Source organism: Capricornis sumatraensis, chromosome 14, assembly GCF_032405125.1.
Source record: "Capricornis sumatraensis isolate serow.1 chromosome 14, serow.2, whole genome shotgun sequence".
NCBI classification, from domain to species: domain Eukaryota; kingdom Metazoa; phylum Chordata; class Mammalia; order Artiodactyla; family Bovidae; genus Capricornis; species Capricornis sumatraensis.
In genome coordinates this window covers 50,737,220-50,759,892 of record NC_091082.1, presented here as the reverse complement: position 1 = coordinate 50,759,892, position 22,673 = coordinate 50,737,220, and the positions used below count along the sequence as shown (strand labels likewise).

At 44.0% G+C, this 22,673-nt stretch overlaps 1 protein-coding gene and 1 pseudogene across 2 annotated transcripts in view; one reads left to right on the top strand and one right to left on the bottom strand.

Annotated features, from left to right (window-relative positions):
- The window catches only part of UBE4B (ubiquitination factor E4B), a 122,270-nt gene extending 106,946 nt beyond the window's left edge, over positions 1-15,324 (top strand). For both annotated transcript variants that reach the window (XM_068986640.1, XM_068986639.1), the window contains 5 exons: positions 3,261-3,395; positions 6,271-6,462; positions 12,744-12,918; positions 13,507-13,653; positions 13,977-15,324. In XM_068986640.1, coding sequence (XP_068842741.1) covers positions 3,261-3,395; positions 6,271-6,462; positions 12,744-12,918; positions 13,507-13,653; positions 13,977-14,038 — 711 coding nt within the window. In that variant the 3' untranslated portion in view covers positions 14,039-15,324. The remainder of the gene's footprint in view (positions 1-3,260; positions 3,396-6,270; positions 6,463-12,743; positions 12,919-13,506; positions 13,654-13,976) is intronic.
- Positions 15,325-22,179: 6,855 nt separating this feature from the next.
- On the bottom strand, positions 22,180-22,335 carry LOC138090175 (large ribosomal subunit protein eL39-like; annotated as a pseudogene).
- Between the last annotated feature and the right edge of the window lie 338 nt (positions 22,336-22,673).

Below are 22,673 nucleotides of genomic sequence, written 5' to 3'. Positions count from 1 at the left end.
AACTACAGACTTCACCCTTTTGGGGGGCTTCACCCAGAGTCCATGATTTCTGGATTTGTCTGGAGTCCATGCCAACATGCTCCTCGAGCCCCTCTAATTGTATTCGTGAGATAATGCAGCGGTTGTCGTCTTTTTCCACCCTCTAGATATACTTTGTCCTTCTCATCACTCTCACATTCATTTTTAAACACACCTTAAACTGTCTTGCTCTTGGGCCTCCAAAACCCTCCTCCTGTGCTCTCTGTTTCACACAGGCTGCAGTCAGCCCTGCTCCTGAGCCTCCACAGCCCCAGGTAGCTCTAAGCCATCCTCCGAAGCTTACCAGTCCTTCGACTCCAATCTGGCCCGGTCCCCCAGTCCTTGCAGAATGTGCCAGGGAGACTGATGAGCTCTAGTTGAAAGAGCCCCAGCTTTGGAATCCAGGGGACCTGGGTTTGACCACTGGCACTGCCACTCATTGAGTTCATCGTCTCTGTTTCCTGGCCCGTAAGTCAGAGGGGGTGCCTGCCTTAAGGGAAACTGTGAGGAGAGATGGTGGATGGCGAGGACTGGTTCAGGACCAGCCCGGAGAACGCGCTCAGGATGTGCAGCTTCCCTGGTTTTATCTGTCTTGAGACACTCCTGTCCAAAATGCTGTACTTTCTGCTGTTAGGTATTAAACTCTTAGCCATCCTTTGAAAGAGGTCTTGTCCAAATACTCCCTCATAGTGGGCTCCTCATTAGGGGAGCGGCAAAGTCTCACCTTTCTCTCCGCTCCTGTGATGCCCACTTGATGTCACTCATGATGCCATTGCTGGACCAGCTTACGCTGTCGATGTTGGGATGTGGCTCTGCAGCACATTGTCTTGTCCAAGGCCAGTGCTTATCATAAGAGCTTTTGTTTATGAGGCAACGGAGCACACACTATTGATTTTTTCCTGTGTTAATGGATGGGGAAAGGGCATAAATAATCCCTGACGAATGCTATTTCAGAAATCAGTTCTACTTGGCTTTGAAATCACTTCCTGCCTCCCCTCTCCCTGCCTGCTCCTCCCCAGTCCTCAGATCTCAATTGTCTTCTCTTCTCTTTCCACACACGACTTTCCCTAGGTTGTGTGTTCCTTGGTGAGGGTGCTGGTTGGAGTTTTGACGTAAGAGTAATTCTTTGTCAGGAGAGACTGTCCCGGATGCTGCAGGGCATCTCCAGCTCATGCCCATCTAATGCCAATGATGTGTCCCTCCTACTTCCAGTTATCAGGCAACCGGAAATACTCCCACACAGTACCTGATGCCCCTAGTTGAAAACAGCTACAGGCCGATCTCATCTATTCCAAGGCTTTAACTGTCTGTATTCTAAAGACTCCAAAATGTGCCTCCCAAGCTCGGCTCACTCTTGATTCAGGCTTATATAAGTTGATTCAGGCTTATGTAACCAGCTGTTGACTTGCCTCTGCCCGGGGTTCTAATAGGATCTCCGCTTCTGTCCAGAAGTTGTTTTCTGGATCGTCTCTGCCCTGTCTCAGAAAATGAGGACTGCATTCTACTCAGTGCTCTGGCTCAGCACCTGTGGAATCTTCTTTGATTCCTCTTGCTGTCTCAGCAAATGCCGCTAGGCTCTATCTCAAAATATATTCATTGTCTGACCTCTTTCCTCTTCCTCTGAACCACTACCTCTCTTACCTGGAGAAGACTCCCCTGTGGCCTCTCAGCCCTCACCCTTGCTAATGTCTACTCCAGAAAGATGGTGTTAAAATCTCAGTTGGCTTCTTTTTTTTCCCTTCAGCCGTGCCTCGCGGCGTGTGTAAATCTTAGTTCCCCGATCAGGAATCAGACCTGTGCCTCCTGGATTTAAGTGCAGAGTCTCCACCACCGGACCACCGGGGAAGCCCTCGGTCAACTTCGCATCGCCGCTCCGCTCAGAGCCCTTCCAGGCTTCCCGAGTTCTCCTTGGGCATGCACTATCGGCCCTACCCTTGTCCCTTCACTCCTCTTCCCAGGCTACACCTGCCTCCTTGCTTCTCCCCCAACCAGCAGGGCCTTTGCACTTGCTGTTCCCTCCACCTGGAGTGCTTTTACCCTGGATTTTTGCTGACTCAATTCCTTTAGCTACTTTCTTAAATGTCACCTCCTCAGAGAGGCCTTCCCTGACTACCTTTTCCAGAGTAGCACCCTGACCCCAGCACATTCTTCCTCCTTGCTAACCTGCTTTATTTTTCTTAATCATTATCAGACATATTAGGCATCTGTTTGGGCGAGTGTCTGTTTATTGCTTGTCTCTCTAACTGGAATCTAAGCTCCATGAGGTAGGGAGCCTTCTTGGTCGTATTCTGTGCTCCATCCCCTAACCGAGGCCTGGCCTGTGATTGATAAATGAGCAAGAGAGCCAGACACACACTGAGGTGGTTCTCACTTGCTGTTCGTCCAGTCCCCCTGCTTCACCTTTTCGGTCCTGTCCAGAGGGCCCTGGGCAGGTCATGCAACACTGATGCAGGTTCTCCTGCAGGCACTTTCCCAGGGTGTATGGGTGTGGCTCCATCAGCTCTTGCAGCTATTTTCCCTCCCCCAACACAGAGTGAGCTGGCCTCTGAGCAACTGTAAGAATATAAACCCATCCTGATATTGCTATGTTTTATTCCTTGCAGAGCCTTCTCTGCTCCATCTTACTTTACCCATGAGTCAAATCCACCTTGTTATCTCATGTTCCAGCCTCTTGTCAGAGGAGGAGGAGGAGGATGGAGCCTGAGGCAAGCACACTGACAGTTGTAAAGGTTGACAGCCTGACCAGTGTGGAAAGACATGGTTCAAAAGCTTAGCCATCTCCAGGCCCTTGGTGTCATGGCAAAACCTACAGACTTCAGTGTCATAGCATAACAGATCTCATGTTTTCAAAATAATGGTGACTAAGTAAAGGTTGTTATTAAGGACAGTGAATGTCCTTTATTAGGCCCCAGTGTGTATCAAGTACAACATCACTTATTTCATCCTGCATAGAGGTTGATGGCGACTTCTTTTTGTCATTGAGAAAACTGAGTCTTGTGTACATTAAATCATGTGCCAGGGTCACCTTCTTCAAAGTCCTAAGAATGTCTGATGGCAAAAGGAATAAACGTCAGTAATCTGGAACATTTGCCGTAGAGGTGGTTCTCTGATTCCCCAAGTCTATTGGCTGTGTAGCACACTTCCCTAGTAATGAGCTGACTGTGTTTTTCGCTTGCACTTGGAGCTTGGTGAGCTGGTGACTAGTACTGAGACGTGTCTGGCATCTCTTCACTGTTCCCCAGGATCAGCAGCAGGCTCGCCAGTCCCAGCTCGCTCAGGACGAGCGTGTTTCACGCTCCTATCTTGCCCTGGCGACGGAGACGGTGGACATGTTCCATATCCTCACCAAGCAGGTCCAGAAGCCGTTCCTGAGACCCGTGAGTAGAACCTTCGGGGTATTTGTTTTGTCTGTTGGATTCAACATTCAGAGCCTATCAACTTAGAACTAAATATAATCGTCATTGAAATTCTGGGTGTTTTAGCATCACAGTCACAGATCAGTTAGATTCTGTCACTGAGTTTGTTCCCAGTTATGCTGATTGAAACGCCCAGCACTCTGTTGATACACTGAAGTCTGCAGGCGGTCACTTCTAATTCACTTTCTGCTGAGACAGCACATTGGATGATTAATGTTGAAGCTGTGACATATTTTTATCATTATTGGTTCCTGTGTTTTATTTATAAGAAAAGTATAAAGTGACATCAATTGGAAAGAAATAATTGACAGTGTGTAAGATCTTTGGTTCTCTTCAGTGTAGCTTTGTTACATTCAAGAAGTCAAAGTTGGATGCACAGCACAGCATGTGGGATCTTAGTTCCTCAGGGGTCAAACCCATGCCCCCTGGCATGGAAACACAGCCTCAGCCACTGGACCTCAGGAAAGTCCCCTCCCTGTTTACTCTTACCTTCAGGATTATCACCACACTCTGGCCTGGGTGCAGCTCACGAGATGGGCCCCCTCCCTTGTCCCCTTTCCATTTCATGTCTTTTCATAAATAGATGTCAGCACAGGAGCAGCAGAACATGAAGCAAACAGTGCATCATTAAAAGCATAAGAACATGGCAACTCATTTAGACAAGGTACTTCAGACGCTTGCTTCCCTTAAAGCCTTGCAAATGGAGTTTCTATAAACTTTTTCTGTAAAGGCCAGACAGTGAATAGTTTATATGTTGTGGGCCACACAGTCTGTCTCAGCTGCTAACTCTGCTGTTGCTGTGTTCCAATGACTGCCTCAACTGAGGCATCAGGCCAGATTTGTCTTACAGCCCGGAATTTGCCAGTCCCTGCTCTAAGTCATGTTGTATTTTATGTTCAGGTGCTCCAAAAGCAGGGCCATGTGATTGTTCAGAGGGTCGGAAACTGTAAAAATTATTCGAGGGACTTCCCCAGTGGTCTGGTGGCCAAGATTCCGAGCTCCCGATGCAGAGAGACCGGTCAGGGAACTGGATCTCCCATGCCCGAACTAAGAGTTCACATGCCTCAACGAATATCGAAGATCCCTTGTGCCACAGCTAAGACCCCACACACCCAAACAGATAAATAAATAAAAAGAAATATTTAAAGATATCATTTGAGACTAAATTATCATAAAGCCTTCTGTTAGCTCTAAATTCTTCATTTTTAAAGGAAGTTATTGAAAGCTAAGTCTAATGTTTTCATGTCAATTAAAACTAATTTTTTTCAAGGTCTGCTCACTGGTCGGAGCTGTCCGCACACAGAGGTCATGGTCTCTGCCCCCAGTCTTTGCCTCTGCCTGCCATCATCTTTCTTTTTCCTTTGCTATACTCTTTTCACCTTCTTGGCTGGTCTTGGCTGGTTAACACAAAACTCTCCCACTTCAGAAAGAAAAATGACCAGTTATATTCTATTCTTAATCACTCTTTTATCTCACAGTTTGTTAACAATTAAATATAGAATACGGTGGGGGAAGGAGGCGCAAGAGGAAGAGGATATATGTATATGTATAGCTGATTCATGTTGTACAGCAGAAACTGACACAGCATTGTAAAGCAATTATCCTCCAATTAAAATTTTTTTTAATAATTTAAAAGTTATGGCACCCCACTCCAGTACTCTTGCCTGGAAAATCCCATGGATGGAGGAGCCTGGTAGGCTGCAGTCCATGGGATCACTAAGAGTTGGACACGACTGAGCAACTTCACTTTCCCTTTTCACTTTCATGCACTGGAGAAAGAAATAGCAACCCACTCCAGTGTTCTTGTCTGGAGAATCCCAGGGATGGGGAGCCTGGTGGGCTGCCATCTATGGGGTCACACACAGTCGGACACGACTGAAGCGACTTAGCAATAGCACCAAGACATAAAATATTTGGAAATTGTGGATCAAAAATGATAGTGTTTGTAGAATAATAGCATGGATATATTCATCTTAACCCAAGGGATGACATTCCATCATACTTCAGTAAAGAATAGTAGATTAAAGAATATATATTTATCAAACAAAAAATACAGCGTACTTTACTTTGTGCAAGAGTAGGTCCTTTAAAAGCCAAGTTTAAGTTGAATTTGTATAGATCCCGTCATTAAATTTAATGAAAACCTTGTTCCTTAAAGAGAAGCCTTCAAGACTCATGGCCACTGTTTAATACTCTCGAAGTGAGATTTTCCCCTCTCAGGTTTCCTTAAAGCAGTGGATGCCCACCTGTAGCAGTCCTGTGTCATCTAGTGGTGGGGTTATAGCAGGTCACTTCCTACTCATCTTCTAGTTGTTTCATTTGTTTTGTTTCACCAGCTTGATTTTAAAACTATTCAAGACAGATTTTATCTTCTCTTTTATATTTCTCTGCTCTTTGCATCTGATAAATGAGAATGGTGCATATTGTCTAAACTGCCAGGAACATTTGAAATTTATAAAAAGATAATACCTAAAATGATGGCTGAAAGAGCAGACTCAAACTTTTGTGACTTGTTTCTCAGCAAATTCGAAGTGATTGTTGTTTTTATAATTAAAAAGATGAATTTAAAGAAAAGGTTGCTTTTTTTGGTATTTATAAACATTTCATCAGGCTGCAGCATTCTATTAAGCATTAGAATTGTTGGCTTAGAAATGGAGAGTAAAGAGAAGGCTGAATGGAATGTCCTTCTTCAGCTTATATGATGTAGCACAGGTAAGGGATTCTTTAAATGTCTATCCTGCCAATTCCTGGCCCTGAAGTCGCTGAAAGGGGAGTGTTTGGTCCTCCTTATTTGACTTGACAGCTTGACTTGTCCCATTATCCTGTGATTCCCTAGGAACTTGGACCCCGATTGGCCGCGATGCTGAACTTCAATCTTCAGCAACTCTGTGGCCCGAAGTGCCGTGACCTGAAAGTTGAAAACCCTGAGAAATATGGCTTTGAACCAAAGAAGCTGTTGGACCAACTGACTGATATTTACTTGCAGCTGGACTGTGCCCGGTTCGCGAAAGCCATCGCTGACGACCAGGTCGGTGCCTGGGGGGCGGGCGACTTGAGTTTGCTTCCTTGTGGATGTCCTGGCAGACTCCGTGCACATCCCTCTGTTTCTGGATTTTCCCCACTGGAAATCAAGGAAGGGGACACTTAGCAAAATGTAGCTTTGAAAGTTTTTAGGATGTAAACAAATAACAGCCATAGCGGCAAGGGAAACTTGTCTGGTGTAAATGGAGATGAACGGGTTATTTTGCTTTGGACGTTAAGAGCGGATTTGGCTCTCAGATCCGTTTCCAGTTGAGTTTGTAACCCATCATGTTAAGGGCCTTGCTTGACAAATCTCTTAAGCTCAAAAGAAACCCTGTTTTCTCAGGGAGTCTCTTTAGCTTCAGTGCTGCTGTTAATTCTGTGGTTCCAGGTTTCAGACCTTGTTTGTTGTTTTTACATCCTTCCCTCCCTTATTCCTTGGGTCCTGGTGATCACATCCATTTTGTGGTTTTCATTTCCACAGCTTCCAATTTAGTCCCAGCAACCCCAGTCCAGCCTTGATTTTTAATTTTTCAGAATCCATTACAGGGCTTCTCGCTCCACGTCCCTCTGTCCTGCAGCATCTTCAGCACCTTAGTAACTAATGGTTATTAACCACATGTCAGGGTTTAACCACCTTTCATGTTTTCACTTGTGACTCTCACAAAATCCTGCGATGCAGGTTCCCTTGGATTCCTCATGCCCTCGGAGGCACACAGAGGTTAGAGAGCCACACGGTTAGCGTGGGGCAGAGACAGGGCTCCTCCCCAGTGTCTGCCCTGAGTCCCTGTCCTCAACTTCTGTGCTCTCTGCTTAAAATGCCCCAACGTTCCATGTTCGTTTCCCTCTTTCCATCTTTGTTCACATTGTTTTTCCAGATATTACTCACCTCTCAGGGTAACTGTCACTAGGAATTCCAGAAGGTTTGTTGTTGTTGTTTATTTATTTATTTATTGGCTGCCCTGCATGGCATGTGGGATCTTAGTTCCCTAACCAGGGATCGATCCTGCATCTCCTACATCCCTGCAATGGAAAAAAAATACATATGTCTAAAGCAATTTTTCCGCAAAAAAGTAGTGGTAAAGGAACAGGTTAGGTGTTTGCAGTTATTTTGAGGAGATGCTAAAATGATTCTCCCGTCTGCGACTGTATAATACTGCATATATTGAGAAATAGAAGATAAACGGTAGTCTTAGGAGGGACAGGAAATGGAAACGCTCACCATGTGAGCTCAGGGCATCTGCCTTGGGCAGCAGGCCGACTAGAACGGGGCCTCTCAGCCCAGCCAGAGGTCAGGTGTGAGAAGTCCCCAGGGACTCTGCCACTGTTACAGTCAGGGACTCCAAAGGGTCTTTAGCCTGCTCCCTCTTCTCCTGGTAGGTTTTACTGTGGCCACCACAACACAAGAAATTAATTTAACACAAAGTTTGCAGTATGGATGAATGCAGCATACCCCGTGAGACAGTGAAAACCAAAGGGGTGCCTCCTACTGCCTTCCTGGTTGACCAGTAAACTATCCACACTCCCTGGTAACGCCTATGGATTGTGGTGGTGGCTGGTGGTGGCACTCAGGTCTGCTTGAATGTCTCAGTAGCCCTGTTCTTCCAGACCCTTGAAGCAACCACACAAGTGCTGGTGACACCATGGAGAGAACGCTTTTTAAGTGGGTTTTTTACTGCGTTGTACAGTATGATGTTTCTCTTGATTTTTGGACACTTTCCATTTATGTTGGCTGTAAGCCAGTGACCTGCCAACTGGATTGTTTTGGAAGAGAGTCTGAGTGGCAGGGAGGGGTAGAAGGATGAAAGACGGGAAGGCTCCAGGGAGGTGGTAGCACTTTGTTATCTCCTTTGGGGGCAGTGCTGTTGATTTGCTCTGCTTCCATCTGGTGTGTCTTATTTTCCTGGGAAGACAAAAGGAAGAAGAAAGTGGCTGCCGAGCAAGAAAAGAAGCAGAGAGCCTTCCACGCATGAGAGCGGGTGGAAGACAGGTGCCCAGGACAGGTGACAGGAGATACCAGTACAAGGAGCCCTGAGCTTTACACTCCTGTCTGAGCAGAGCGCCCCTGGCCAGGGTGGAGGAAGCGGGGGCAGCTGTGCCCAGAGTCTGGAGAGCCTAGAAGAGAGGTCCTAGCCTGACTTGGGAGCCGTGTCCGGGTTGCTTCTCCCTGTGCTTTCCGGACAGACGGATGGCAATCTGACGCTCCTGGAGCACTGTCTGTTAACACCATGCTTCGTGAAAAAATAATGACAGTGAAGAGCCCACCTGAAATCTCACTTCTCCCATGCACCTTTTTTTAATTGAGGTGAAAGTCACATAACACAAAATGAACCATGTTGAAGTGTACAATCCAGTGGCATTTATTATATTCACAGTGTTGGACAACCCCTCCCCTCTCTAGTTACAGAACATTCTGTCACTCCCACAAGGAAGTCTTGTATCCATTCAGTAGCCACTATCCCATCTCACCCCAGCCCCTAGCAACCACTAAACTGCTTTCTGTATTTTACCTATTTTTATATTTGTCTGTTTGCCTATTCTGGATATTTCATATAAGTGGAATGATACAATGTATATAACTTTTTGTGTCTGGCTTCATGTAGCATGTTTTCAAGGTTCGTCTGTGTTATACATGTATCAGTACCTAGTTCCTTTTTTTTTTTTTTTTACATTTATTTATTTTTGGCTTTGAGGTGTCTTCACTGCCACACACGGGCTTTTTGCTAGTTGTGGAGAGCAGGGGCTACTCTCTCGTTGCAGTACACAGGCTTCTCATTTCAGTGGCTTCTGTTGCTGCGGAACATAGTGACACGTGGACTTCACGTGTTGCAGCACATGGTCTATTGAGCGCAGGCTCGGTGGTTGCGACACATAGGGCTTAGTTGCCCTGTGGCTAAGGGATCCTGCTGGCCCAGAGATTGAACCCATGTCTCTTGGTGGCTCAGACTGTGAAGAATTGGCCTACAGTGTAGGAGACCAGGGTTTGATCCCTCGGTCGGGAAGATCCCCCGAAGAAGGAAATGTCTACCCACTCCGGTATTCTGGCCTGGAGAATTCCATGGACAAAGGAGCCTGGTGGGCTACAGTTCATGGGGCTGCAAAGCAGTCAGACAGAGTATTTGTGTGAATGCCTATTTTCAATTCTTTGGGATATACTTAGGAGTAGAATTTCTGAGTCATATGGTAATTCTGTGTTTAACAGTCCCACAAGCCCACGAGTAGTGTACGAGCGTTGTAATTTCTCCACATCCTCACCAACACTTGCTATTTTCTGGTGTCTGTTTTGTTTTGTTTTGTTTTTAATAGACACCCTAGTGGGAGTGAAGTGCTATTTCAATGTAGTTTTGATTTGCATTTCCCTAATGACAAGCGCTTCCTGGCCATTTGTGTATCTTTTTTGGAGAACTGTATATTCAAGTCCTTCATCCATTTTTTTTTTTCCTCCTTAGCTGCACCAAGTGGCTTGTGAGACCTTAGTTCACCAATCAGGGATTGAACCCAGGCCCTGGGTAGTGAAAGCATGGAGTCTAAACACTTGACCACCAGGAAATTCCCCTTTATCCATTTTTGAAATTGGATCCTTCCTATTTTGTTCTTTATATATCCTGTGTGAGTTCTTTAATACTTTCTGGATACTAGACCTACATCAGATACATAATTTACAGATATTTTTATATCTAATTTTGTATTCATTCTGTACGGTCCTTGAGGTCAAGGACAACATCTTTGCTTCCTCTCCATTTCATCCACGCTGAACTTGAAGCAGCAGCTCAGTAATCTATATTTGTTTGATTAATTGATGCTGCTGCTCTTTGACACTGAATGCCATGTCCCCTTATCTTAAGTGCCCTTTGATTTCTGATAATGTTTATCCACTGCTATAGCTTAGAAGTTGACTCAACAGCAGGCACAAGTCAGTCATTTAAAAACTCAATCATCTTTTTTGGGAGGGTGCCGCGTGGCATGTGGGATCATAGTTCCCCGACCAGGGATTACACCCATATCCCCTACATTGGGAGCACAGAATGTTTAATCACTGTACTGCCAGGAAAATCCAAAGTTTCTTTCGAGAAATAGAGTGGGTGATGTTTTCAAGAACACCAGATGGACTGAGGCACTCAAGGTGAATCATCACAGTAGTGTGGACAGCAGCAGCCACCCTGTGCGTTTTTGCCCTTTCAGCATCTGACTGTGAACTTCTGGCCGTTGATTTCCCTGTGACGTGAAAATCACTCAGTCGTGTTCAACTGTTTGCGACCCCATGGACTGTACAGTCCGTGGAGTTCTCCACGCCACAATACTGGAGTGGGTAGCTGTTCCCTTCTCTAGCAGATCCTCCCAACCCAGAAATCAAACTGCAGTCTCCCACATTGCAGGCAGATTCTTTACTAATTGAGCTATCAAGGAAGCCCTAGGGGATGGGGATGGTGGCTTACCTGGCTCATAGTAAGTAGATACCAAATAAAGTATCTGTTGAACTAAAGCTGGTGGCTCAGAGGTTAAAGCGTCTGCCTCCAGTGAGGGAGACCCAGGTTCGATCCCTGGGTAGGGAAGATCCCCTGGAGAAGGAAATGGCAATCCACTCCAGTATTCTTGCCTGGAGAATCCTGTGGACGGAGAAGCCTAGTAGGTTACAGTCCACGGGGTCGCAAAGAGTCGGACACGACTGAGCGACTTCACTTTCACCTTCAAAGTAGTAATTTAGTTTCAGAAAACTATAACTATTATTGCTGTTGCTACTGCTAAGTCGCTTCAGTCGTGTCCAACTCTATGCGACCCCATAGACGGCAGCCCACCAGGTTCCCCTGTCCCTGGGATTCTCCAGGCAAGAACACTGGAGTGGATTGCCATTTCCTTCTCCAGTGCATGAGAGTGAAAAGTGAAAGTGAAGTCGCTCAGTCGTGTCCGACTCTTAGCGACCCCATGGACTGCAGCCTACCAGGCTCCTCCGTCCATGGGATTTTCCAGGCAAGAGTACTGGAGTAGGGTGTGCCACTGCCTTCTCCCACTATTATTGCTAGGCCCAGGCAAAAAGAAAAACACTTGGTCCTTTGATCTTTTCCCTCATGGATTGAATAAGGGACATCGGTGTGTATGGAGAGAGAAAGTGAGCGTGTGCACTTATTTAGAAACTGAAGTTTAAAAAAGGATAGAAGGAAGACTGAGGGTTTTGAATCCAGCATTGTGAGAAAACGGAAGTACTAAGATGAATTCATCCCGCAGATCTATTTTCTTGTGAATCCTCGTTTAGAAATCACAGGTCACTGATTTAATCATTCCCCGCCTATCTTTGTATCACTAAAGTCGCACGTGGCCAGTGTTTTTGCCTAAAAGCCAAATATTATATACTTTGCTCTTTTGAAATGGCAGTGATTGATATAAATTAGGCACCTGTAGGGTAGATGTTACTACCAGCATTTTACACCCAAAGAGACTGCGGCTAAGGAGAGTTAGAGCCTTGCCTAAAACCACACAGTGGGTAGATGGTGAAGCCAGGTTTGAAGCCCAGGGTCACCTGGATCTGTGGTGGGGCTTGCCCTGCAGGTCGTCCCTCCCACTCTCACAAGCATAATCCCTGTCTGCTCCCATCCGCAGAGCCTCTGACATTTAATAGCATTAAAATAAAAGATCTTCAAGAACCATCAAAGAATGGGAGAAAGCTCCTGTTGATTATGAATTCTGTTTGGGTTGTTTTCACCATGTTTACCTTTAGGGAAAAGAACTGAACTATCTACCTCCTCTTGCAGGGTATTGGGTCTCTGTGTGCTGTGCATAGTCCTTCAGTCATGTCCAGCTCTTTGCGACCCATGAACTGTAGCCCGCCAGGCTCCTCTGTCCATGGGGATTCTTCAGGCAAGAACACTGGAGTGGGTTGCCATGCCTTCCTCCAGGGGATCTTCCCAGCCCAGGGATCAAGCCGAGGTCTCCCACATTGCAGGCGGATTCTTTACCATCTGAGTGCCTTACGACGACTGAACTAGACTAGATTTCCTTTTCTTTTTAATATTAAAATTTTAAGAGAAACGCATGTTTGCTGTAAAAGTAATTAAATTTTTTTTACTTCCTCTGATTTGCCTCAGTCCTAAAGCCCCTTCCAGAAGTAATGACCTTGTACAGTTTGGTTTGGATTAGCCCAGTCTTTATGTATTTATAGCCATGTCAAAGTATATTTATATATGCTTATAATTTTAGGGCTTTTTTAGAAAACAGAGCCTACTGTGGATATTTTCTGCAGGTTTCTTTTTTCCATTTATATTTACATCTCACTTTGTCTTTCCTCGTTTGCAGAGATCCTACAGCAAAGAGTTGTTTGAAGAAGTTATTTCAAAAATGCGGAAGGCGGGAATCAAATCCACCATAGCGATAGAGAAGTTCAAGCTTCTGGCCGAGAAAGTAGAGGAGATTGTGGCTAAGAATGCACGCGCAGAAATTGACTACAGTGATGCCCCAGACGAGTTCAGAGGTGAGTGGAGCCACTTTTCTTATACCAAATTCTTTGATTTAACGTGAAACCTGTAACATTAGAAGATGTTCTGTGCTCTCCTTACTTTTTGAGACTTTTGGTCTGAAATTGAAATTACCGTTGCCTAATTTTAGTTCATATTATAAATGACAAGGGGAAAAAATCCTTAGCCTTATTTCAAACCAGATAACAGCCTGGAAATTCTAAGTTCAGCCTTGCCTTTGCAGGCAGGAATTCGTATGTTCCAAGAATTGTGAGGAGTACAAGGAGGAAGGGTTGATTCTAGCCTGCCACCTTTGCTGCTTGCTGCTGTGTCTGTCTTACTGTCTTTTTTTCTCTAATCTTTCCTCCCAGTACCTGACAAAAGGGTATTTTCTCCTCTGCAAAAGGCCAAGTATGTGCTTTTATCTAATGCTAATTTCCTTCTAAACTTGGGGGCCTGGTCTGGGCCATTTGGTTGCTGCTCTATTTTTCACTGATAGGAGGGATTTTGTTTTGTATTCTTTATAGGAGGGACTTTGTTTTGTATTCTTTTTCAGTTTTAGGCGCTATTGTTTGATTAGAATTTGCTTTGCTTTGTCTCTGTAGACCCTCTAATGGACACCCTGATGACTGACCCCGTGCGACTGCCCTCTGGCACCATCATGGACCGCTCCATCATCCTGCGGCACTTGCTGAACTCCCCCACGGACCCCTTCAACCGACAGACGCTGACAGAGAGCATGCTGGAACCAGGTAGAAGAGGGCAGAGCTTGAACCGCAATGCCTACACCTGTCCCGAGCAGTGGGGCCAAAAATCCTGTATCAGAGAGTAACCAAAAGAGGGAAATTTAGCAAATCCAAACACTCCATGGTTTCTGACACTTTGTAATGGAAAAGACGCAAAACATTTCTTTTCTCTTTTTCACTATAGAATTCCAGTCTTTACTGTTCATGTCCTCTTCGTCAGTCTTCAGTTCCATGAGGGTATAAATGCCCTTTCTTCATCCTGAACTGCAGGCATCATCTCTCAAGAAAAGCCCATCCAGGGCATTAATTCTTTCTTTTTCTTTTCTCAGTGCCAGAACTGAAAGAACAGATTCACGCCTGGATGAGAGAGAAACAGAACAGTGATCACTAAACCACCTGCCTGCCCACCTTCTGCTGGAAACAGCCAGGGCCAGCGAGGCAAACCGGAGCGATGGTGCACATGCTGTTCGAACATTGGAGGCAAAATACACCATGAGCCCACCCAGAGCGACCAAACAGTGGAGACCTGAAAGGACGTGAACAAGAGGAGGAGCCCAATTCCTGTACATATATTTAAGTGACAAACGTGGTCAAAAGCTTGAAGGACACACTTGATGATTGCTTGTGTAGTAGAGCACGTCCTTCATATGTCACAATTTGGGGCTTTTGCAGCAGAAGTCTTTTAGTGATTGATGACGAATGGGTCTGGGCAGCATCCCTTTCATCTTTTTTTCCCCCCCACTAAATCCAGTATCCGTTGATTTTGATTGTGATTAGAGAACCTTGGACATTTTGCTGCTAAAGAATCTCCCCTCTCCTACCCTCTTCCTGATCCTACTTGCACTGCTGTGGATTTTTTTTTTTAAGTGAAGCAAAAACAAAAATAAACTCCTTTCCTTGGCCCTCCAAACATATATTCTGTGAGATAACTGTGCCTGCAACAAGTGTTAATCCCGGGATCGTATTTTTATATCATATTCACGTATTTGTTTTTTTAATTGGTGTTAGATGACATGATTAATAAAAGAGGCAAGATATTTTCAGAATTTGAATTTTAGTTTTTATTTTTTTTTCTTTTGAAATGTCCCTTAATTTTTTTTTTCTAATTATTCTAAACAAAATGAAGAGTATCTTATTGCTCTGGTCCTTGTAGTAAGCCCACTATCAGGAATCTGAGGAACAGCTGCAGCAGAGGAAGCATTTAAGTGTACCAGGATTTCATGTCTTATGGTTTGGGTGTTGGGGCGTTGGGTTTTTCTTTTAATGCTCTGTGACATTTCTAAATCTCTACAGTTATTCTATGAGGGTAAATAAATTCCTCAACCCTTGAGTCTCTGAGTTCAAGGCAGGGTTGTTTGTATGGATGTGTCCTGTGGGGCTTGGCCTTACCAAAGCAAAAAAGGGTGCGAGAAATGTGGAAGTATGTCTGCTTGTAAAACACACACACACAGACACACACACCCACACACACACGCACATAAACATAAAAGACTTTTTGTATTACTGCTCCCCACTTACCATACTTGAATTCTTGAATTTCCTTTGGGGTAAAAGAGAATTTTGAAACCATAAAGTGTTTTGAAAAAATGAATTCTACAAAACATACTTTCTTTTCCTTTTCCTTTTTCTCCCCCTGCCACTCCACAGACAATGTCCTCTGTTCAATTCCTAATGCAAACGACAATAAATGGTGATACACATTCAGAAGGAGTCTTCTTTGAGTCTCTTCTTTTTGTGGAAAACAAAGGGGTGGGTGAAGAGCAAGAGCCAAATGTGTTCACATGTGGTGCATGATCTTTACCAGAGCCAGTTGCTATTTTTAAAAGAAACCTCTCCTGTGCGTCAGTCTTGGGGCTCCAGTTGGTTCTCGTGTCACTGTTTGCTTGTTCAAGTGGGTTGTTCGAGCAGGTTGACTTTGCAGTGTTCTGTCTCTGGTTCTCAGGTGGTTACTCTATTGCAAATATCTTTTCACTGACCTTTAAAATTTTTCTCCTGTGCTAACCATCTCATGAACATTATCTTAGGCACTACAGTTGATAAAACTTTGCCTAACAGCTTGTGAAATAAGAGAACACGTTTCTGCAAAATTCGCTGTGTGCCGAGCTCTGCCAAAGCCTATATGTTGATGGTTTCATTTTCTAAGCTGATACTCTCATCTTTGTTTTTTTCCAGCAGATCAAAGTGAGAGGTGTGGAGGGGTTAGGTCATTTGCCAAATGTCACCTGTTCAGTTAGGAGAAGAGCAGTTGTCCTGGCTCCAAAGTCCTTGCCGCCCGCACCCCCTCGCCTCCCACTCCCACCGCTACTTTTAATGTTATCCTATTCTTCTATCCTTGGACAGCTATGACAAAACTAGACAGTGTATTTAAAAGCAGAGACATAACTTTGCCAACAAAGGTCTGTGTAATCAAAGGTGTGGTTTTTCCAGTAGTCATGTATGATGTGAGAGTTGGATCATAAAGAAGGCTGAATGCCAAAGAATTGATGCTTTTGAACTGTACTGAAGAAGATTCATGAGAGTTTCTTGGACAATATGAAGATCAAACCAGTCAATCCTAAAGGAAATCAACCCAGAATATTCACTGGAAGGACTGATGCTGAAGCTGAAGCTGCAGTACTTCGGCTACCTGATGTGAAGAGCCAACTCATTAGAAAAGACCCTAATGTTGGGAAAGATTAAAAGGCAGGAGGAGAAGGAAGTGACAGAGGACGAGATGGTTGGATGTCATAACCAACTGAATGAACATGAATTTGAGCAAACTGGGAGTTAGTGAAGGACAGGGAAGCCTGGTGTGCTACAGTCCATAGGGTCACAAAGATTCGGACACGACTGAGTGACTGAACAACAACAATGTCCTTACAACAGCAACAGTTCTGTCTTGTGAAATGGCTTCTCATATCCCTCTGATGATATTAGTGGTGGCTTTTGGAATTTTGTATTACTGTGTAGTTTCTCTTCCAAGTTCCTTTGGCTTTTGTTTTTCTGTTTTTTGTTTGTTTTTTAATATTTATTTGGTTGTGCCAGGTCTTAGTTGCAGCATGTGAGATCTAGTTCCCTGAGCAGGGATCAAACCTGGACTTCCTGCTTTGGGAGGGTACAGTCTTGGCCACTGCATCACCAGGGAATTCTCCCTTTGGCCTTTGTTTAATCTTTTTTATGTTACAGGATTTCCTCAAATACATAATGCTATTTATCTATCTGTATTAGTAGAGTGGACTGAGAATCTGGGTTAACTTTTTGTATGCCAATTGGTAGAACTTCTTCAATAATAGTGCTCACATTTCTTAAGCTTTGCTGGGGTTTGCAGCGTAAATCATCCCCTTCTGTGTTTTCCTTACTTTGGGGTTAGGTTTTATCTTCCTTTGGTTGTTAAAGTTGTTCATCACTTCTTTTATTTTGGCCGTGCCCTGTGGAGCATGCGGGATCTTAGTTCCCTGACCAAGGGTTTAACCCACGCCCCGGCAATGGAAGCATGGAGTCTTAGCCGCTGGACAACCAGTCCTTGTAGCCACGATTCTACCACTTTTGGACCAAATCAACTTTTTCTAAAAAATAGATTCACATTAACAATTTCAGACAACATATATAAAAGAAAGCCAAAACCACCCATAATCCCACCATATAGACGATTCTGTTTATATTTTTTTACCAAGTTTGTATACGCTTATGTCTATACAACTATGATGCATATTGACATCTGTGTCAGTTTTATTTCTCCATCTCATGAATGTGTGCTGATTGTCTTCTCCCCATCCAGATGATAAACTCCTGAGAGGTGCAGGTTCTGTCGTGTTACTTGTGTGCCCCACTCCTTCCCATGAATGTAATACAATGCTGCTTTACCCATTCAGATGTATTCATCATTTTGAAAATTCAGAATTCGGAGGTTTCAGGGAGCTTCTATTGGATACAGCATGTCTCCTGCCTCTACTGTCTCTAGAAGGAAGATGTTTGGGATTTCTGTCTTTAGTGTAAGTTTCTTTTTATAGAAACTTGGGATTGCCTGCATTCTGTTCATTATAGATATTAAATTACAAAATATTTTTTAAAGTATCAATAGGTCTTGCCTTAGAAGGAAGCAGGCCAAATAGGAAGGAGGACTTGAGAATCAGATGAGCAGAAGAGACATGATCCTAAGGAAACAGATTAAAATAACTTCTTACTCCTTTTGTGACTCACTCCTGTGGGTTTCTAAAAGGAGGAGTTAATAGAATTATCTTTTGGAAAAAGTAGCCAAGCACGTTACTTTGTTCACATTTTGTAACCTTTGGGTTTGGTAAAATAGTACACTTCACAGTGTTGTTACTGAAGTGCTATAGAAAGATAAATAGGCCCTATTTATTCATTGATTTTTGGCTGCACTGGGTCGTCATTACCACAGTGGCTAAAGTTTCTCTAGTAGAGAGTGAGTGAGTGAGAGCTATCATTAAGTGGTTCTTGGGCTTCACATTACTGTGGCTTCTCTTGTTGCAGAGCACGGGCTCTAGAGTGTGCAAGCTTCCGTAATTGCACATGGAGGCTCAGTCTTTGGCGCACGGAGCTTAGTTGCTCTGCAGTAAATTGGATCTTCCCAGATCAGATCGAATCCGTGTCCCTTGCATCGGCAGGTGAATTCTTAACCACCGAACCACAAGGGGAGTCCCTATAGGTAAGCTTGTTTTGGGGGGTTTTTCATTTTATTTGGAGGATGGCTCCTTTACAGTATTGTGATGGTTTTTGCCATACATCAATATGAATTGGCCATAGGTATACATGTGTCCCCTTCGTCCTTATCTCCCCTCCCGCCTCCCTCCAGGCTGTCACAGAGCACTGGCCTTGGGTACCCTGCATCGTACATCAAACTCTCACTGGCTATCCATTTTACATATGGTGATGTATATGTTTCATTGAAGGAAACAGCCATAGTATGAACCTGATGATTGGGTCAGCTGGCACTGGGCTGAAGGAATCCACCCTTGGTTGATAAATAATGGGCGTTTTATGATCATGTTCTGTGTACAAGCCACCCTCAAATATATTAACTCATTAAATCACCAACAGTTGTATAAAGGGTCAGGGAACTGGTGTATGAGTCAAGGCCATCTGGGCTTCCGGGTCTGATCCCTTCACCACTCCTTCTGTGGCAGTAGAGTGGTCCATCAGTATTTTTAGGGGTTTGGTTTCAGGACCCCTGCAGATACCACAGTCTGCACATGCTCAAGTTCCTCATATAAAATGTCGTAGTGTTTGCTTATAATCTTCCCATGTACTTTAAACCATCTCTAAATTACTTACAATATCTAATGTAATGTAAATAGTTGTAAATACAATGTAAGTAGTTGATAGTCATTCAGTTGTGTCTGACTCTTTGGAACCCCGTGGACTGAAGCCCATCAGGCTCCTCTGTCCTTGGGATTCTCCAGGCAAGAATACTGGTGTGGGTAGCCATTCCCTTCTCCAGGGGATCTTATCAACCCAGGGATGGAAACCGGGTCTCATGCGTTGCGGACAGATTCTTTACCGTCTGAGCCACCAGGGAAGCCCTAAATAGTTGATGGCGTGGTACAAATTTAAACTTTGCTTTTGGAACTTTCTAGATTCTTCAAATCATGATTGGTTGAATCTGTACATGGAACCCAAATATACAGAGGGCCAGTTGTACTTCAGAATGGTCCAAGTTCATAATGGCCAAGGAGATATGGAGAAGCAGCCTAGCATTCCAGAAGCGGCTTTGGCCTTGGGGTCAACTCTAGACTCACCCCTCATTTTATTTTTAAAAGAATGTAAATTTTAATTAAGAAAATTCCACAACTTAGTTCATCAATTTATTTATTTTGGGGGCTGCAACCAAGACTTCAGTTCCACCACTGGGGATCAAACCTGTGCCCCCTGCAGTGAAAGTATGGTGTCTTAACCACTGCACCACCAGGGAAGTCCTCAACCTGCATTTTAAATGGTTAAATAACCAATCTCACAGCTTTCAATACTAGCTACTCACTCACTGTTGACCCCCTAAATTTGTGTCTCCAGCCTCTCTTCTGTGCTGGTGACACTGGACACCTCATGTCTTAAAGGCTCTCGGAATTGTTGTTCACTTGCTCAGTTGTGTTTGAATCTTTGCAACCACATGGACTGCAGCATGCCAGGCTTCCCGGAGCTTGCTCAAACTCGTGTCCATCGAGTCGGTGATGCCATCCAACCATCTCGTCCTCTGTCATCCCCTTTTCTTTCTGCCTTCAATTGTTCCCAGCTTTAGGGTCTTTTCTAATGAGCTGGCTCTTCATATCAGATGACAAAAGTATTGGAGCTTCAGCTTCACCATGAGTCCTTCCGATGAATATTTAGGACTGATTTCCTTTAGAATTGACTGGTTTGATCTCCTTGCAATCCAAGAGACTCTCAAGAGTCTTCTCTAACACTACAGTTCAAAAGCATCAATTCTTTGGTCCTCAACTTTCTTTATGGTCCAACTCTTACATCCATACAGGACTACTGGAAAAATCGTAGCTTTGACTAGATGGATCTTTGTCAGTAAAGTAATGTCTCTGCTTTTTTAAATGCTCTCTAGGTTTGTCTGGCTTCCCTAGTGGCTCAAACAGTAAAGAATCAGCCTAAAATGCAGGAGACCAGGGTTTGATCCCTGAGTCAGGAAGATCCTCTGGAGAAGGAAATGGCAACCCACTCCAGTATTCTTGCCTGGAGAATTCCATGGACCAGAGGAGCCTGACAGCCTACAGTCCATAGGGTGGCAAAGAGTCGGACACGACTGAGCAACTAACATACACTAGGTTTATCATAGCTTTTCTTCCAAGTAGCAAGTGTCTTTTACTCTCATGGCTGAAGTCACCATCTGTAGTGATTTTGGAGCCCAAGAAAATGAAGTCTGTCACTGTTTCCATTGTGTCCCCATTTATTTGCCATGAAGCGATGTGATCAGATGCCATGATCTTTGTTTTTTGAATGTTGAGTTTTAAGCCAACTTTTTCACTTTCCTATTTCACCTTCATCTAGAGGCTCTTTAGTTCCTCTTCACTTTCTGCCATGAGGGTGGTATCATCTGCATATCTGAATTTATTGATATTTCTCCCTGCAGTCTTGATTCCAGCTTGTGCTTCATCCAGCCTGGCATTTTGCATGATGTACTCTACATGTAAGTTAAATAAGCACTGTGACAATAAACAGCATTGACGTACTCCTTTCCCAATTTGGAACTGGTCCATTGTTCCATGTCCAGTGCTAACTGTTGCTTCTTGACCTGCATACAGATTTCTTAGGAGGCAGGTAAGGTGTCCTGTTAGTCCCATCTCTTTAAGCATTTTCCACAATTTGTTGTGATCCACATGGTCAAAGGCTTTAGCATAGTCAATGAAGCAGAAGTAGATGTTTTTCTGGAATTTTCTTGCTTTTTCTATGATCCAGTGGATGTTGGCAATTTGATCTCTGGTTCCTCTGCCTTTTCTAAATCCAGCTTGAACATCTGAAAGTTCTTGGTTCACGTGCTGTTGAAGCCTAGCTTGGAGAATTTTGAGTATTACTTTGCTAGTGTGTGAAATGAATACAATCATGTGGTAGTTTAAACATTCTTTGGCATTGCCTTTCTTTGGGATTGGAATGAAAACTGATCTTTTCCAAGCCTATGGCCACTTCCAAGTTCTCCAAATTTGCTGGCATATTGAGTGCAGCACTTTCACAGCATCATCTTTTAGGATTTGAAATAGCTCAGCTGGAATTCCATCACCTCCACTAGCTTTGTTCCTAGTGACGCTTCCTAAGGCCCACTTGACTTCGCACTCCAGGATATCTGGCTCTAGGTGAGTGATTGCACCATCGTGGTTATCTGGGTCATTAAGATCTCTTTTGTTTAGTTTTGTGTATTCTCGCCACCTCTTCTTAATATCGTCTATATCTATTAGGTCCATACCGTTTCTGTCCTTTATTGTGACCATCTTTGCATGAAATATTCCCTTGATATCTCTAATTTTCTTGAAGAGATCTCTAGTTTTTCCAATTCTGTTGTTTTCCTCTGGTTCTTTGCTTTGATCACTGAGGAAGGCTTTATATCTCCTTGGTATTATTTGGAACTGTGCATTCAGATGGGTATGTCTTTCCTTTTCTCCTTTGTCTTTCACTTCTCTTCTTTTCTCAGTGATTTGTAAGGCCTCCTCAGACAACCATTTTGCCTTTTTGCATTTCTTTTTTGGGGGGATGATGTTAATCATTGCCTCCTGTACAGTGTTATGAACCTCCGTCCATAGTTCTTCAGGTACTCTATCAGATCTAATCCCTGAATCTATTTGTCACTTCCACTGTACAATCTCACCTACTTTGAGGACCTAAATCTTGGTGCTAAACAGATTTAATGGCATAAAATAGTTACTTTTTTCCCAACAAAACTCTCACACATTTATTACTAAGCCAAAGCAGTAGTGCAGAAACACTGACACCGAGAGAAAAATTATTTTCCCAATAAAACACATCCAGTCATTGAGATAGTAGTGCTGTTCTCAAAGCGCTGCGGTACATATGCTTGTACTACTTCACATGCGAGGCTCCTTACAGACCCAGCTTGGTTCTTCTCCATTGCCTTCTCTTCGAGTTGTACCTGATGTCATTACCAGTTTTCATTCAAATCCAGTAAGGAATGGGACTATGCTGGTTTTGTTTCTTGGCCAAGAGTCGCTTGATCCTGAAAGTCATGTGAGAAGACATGGAGAGGAGCAAATTCAACTGCACATAGGATGACAGAGAAGAGAAGAGAGTGGCTGTGATTTAATGATCATCTGTAACAGTCCTGGCTGTGCTGACTCAGCAAAGCAGTTCTCACTCAGAGACTCTCAGCCCATTGCATTCATAGTGGCTGAGCCTGGGGTCATTGCAAAGTCTTCTTGTTCACATCTGGCTGTTGGCCGGGACCCAGCTGGGACTGTTGGCTGGAATACCTACACGTGGCCTCTCTGGCACTTTTATCTTCACATTCCAGGTTCTAAGAGCTAACACCCCAAGAGGACCAGATAAAAAGTTGGTCTTTTATGACCTAGCAGTCTCAG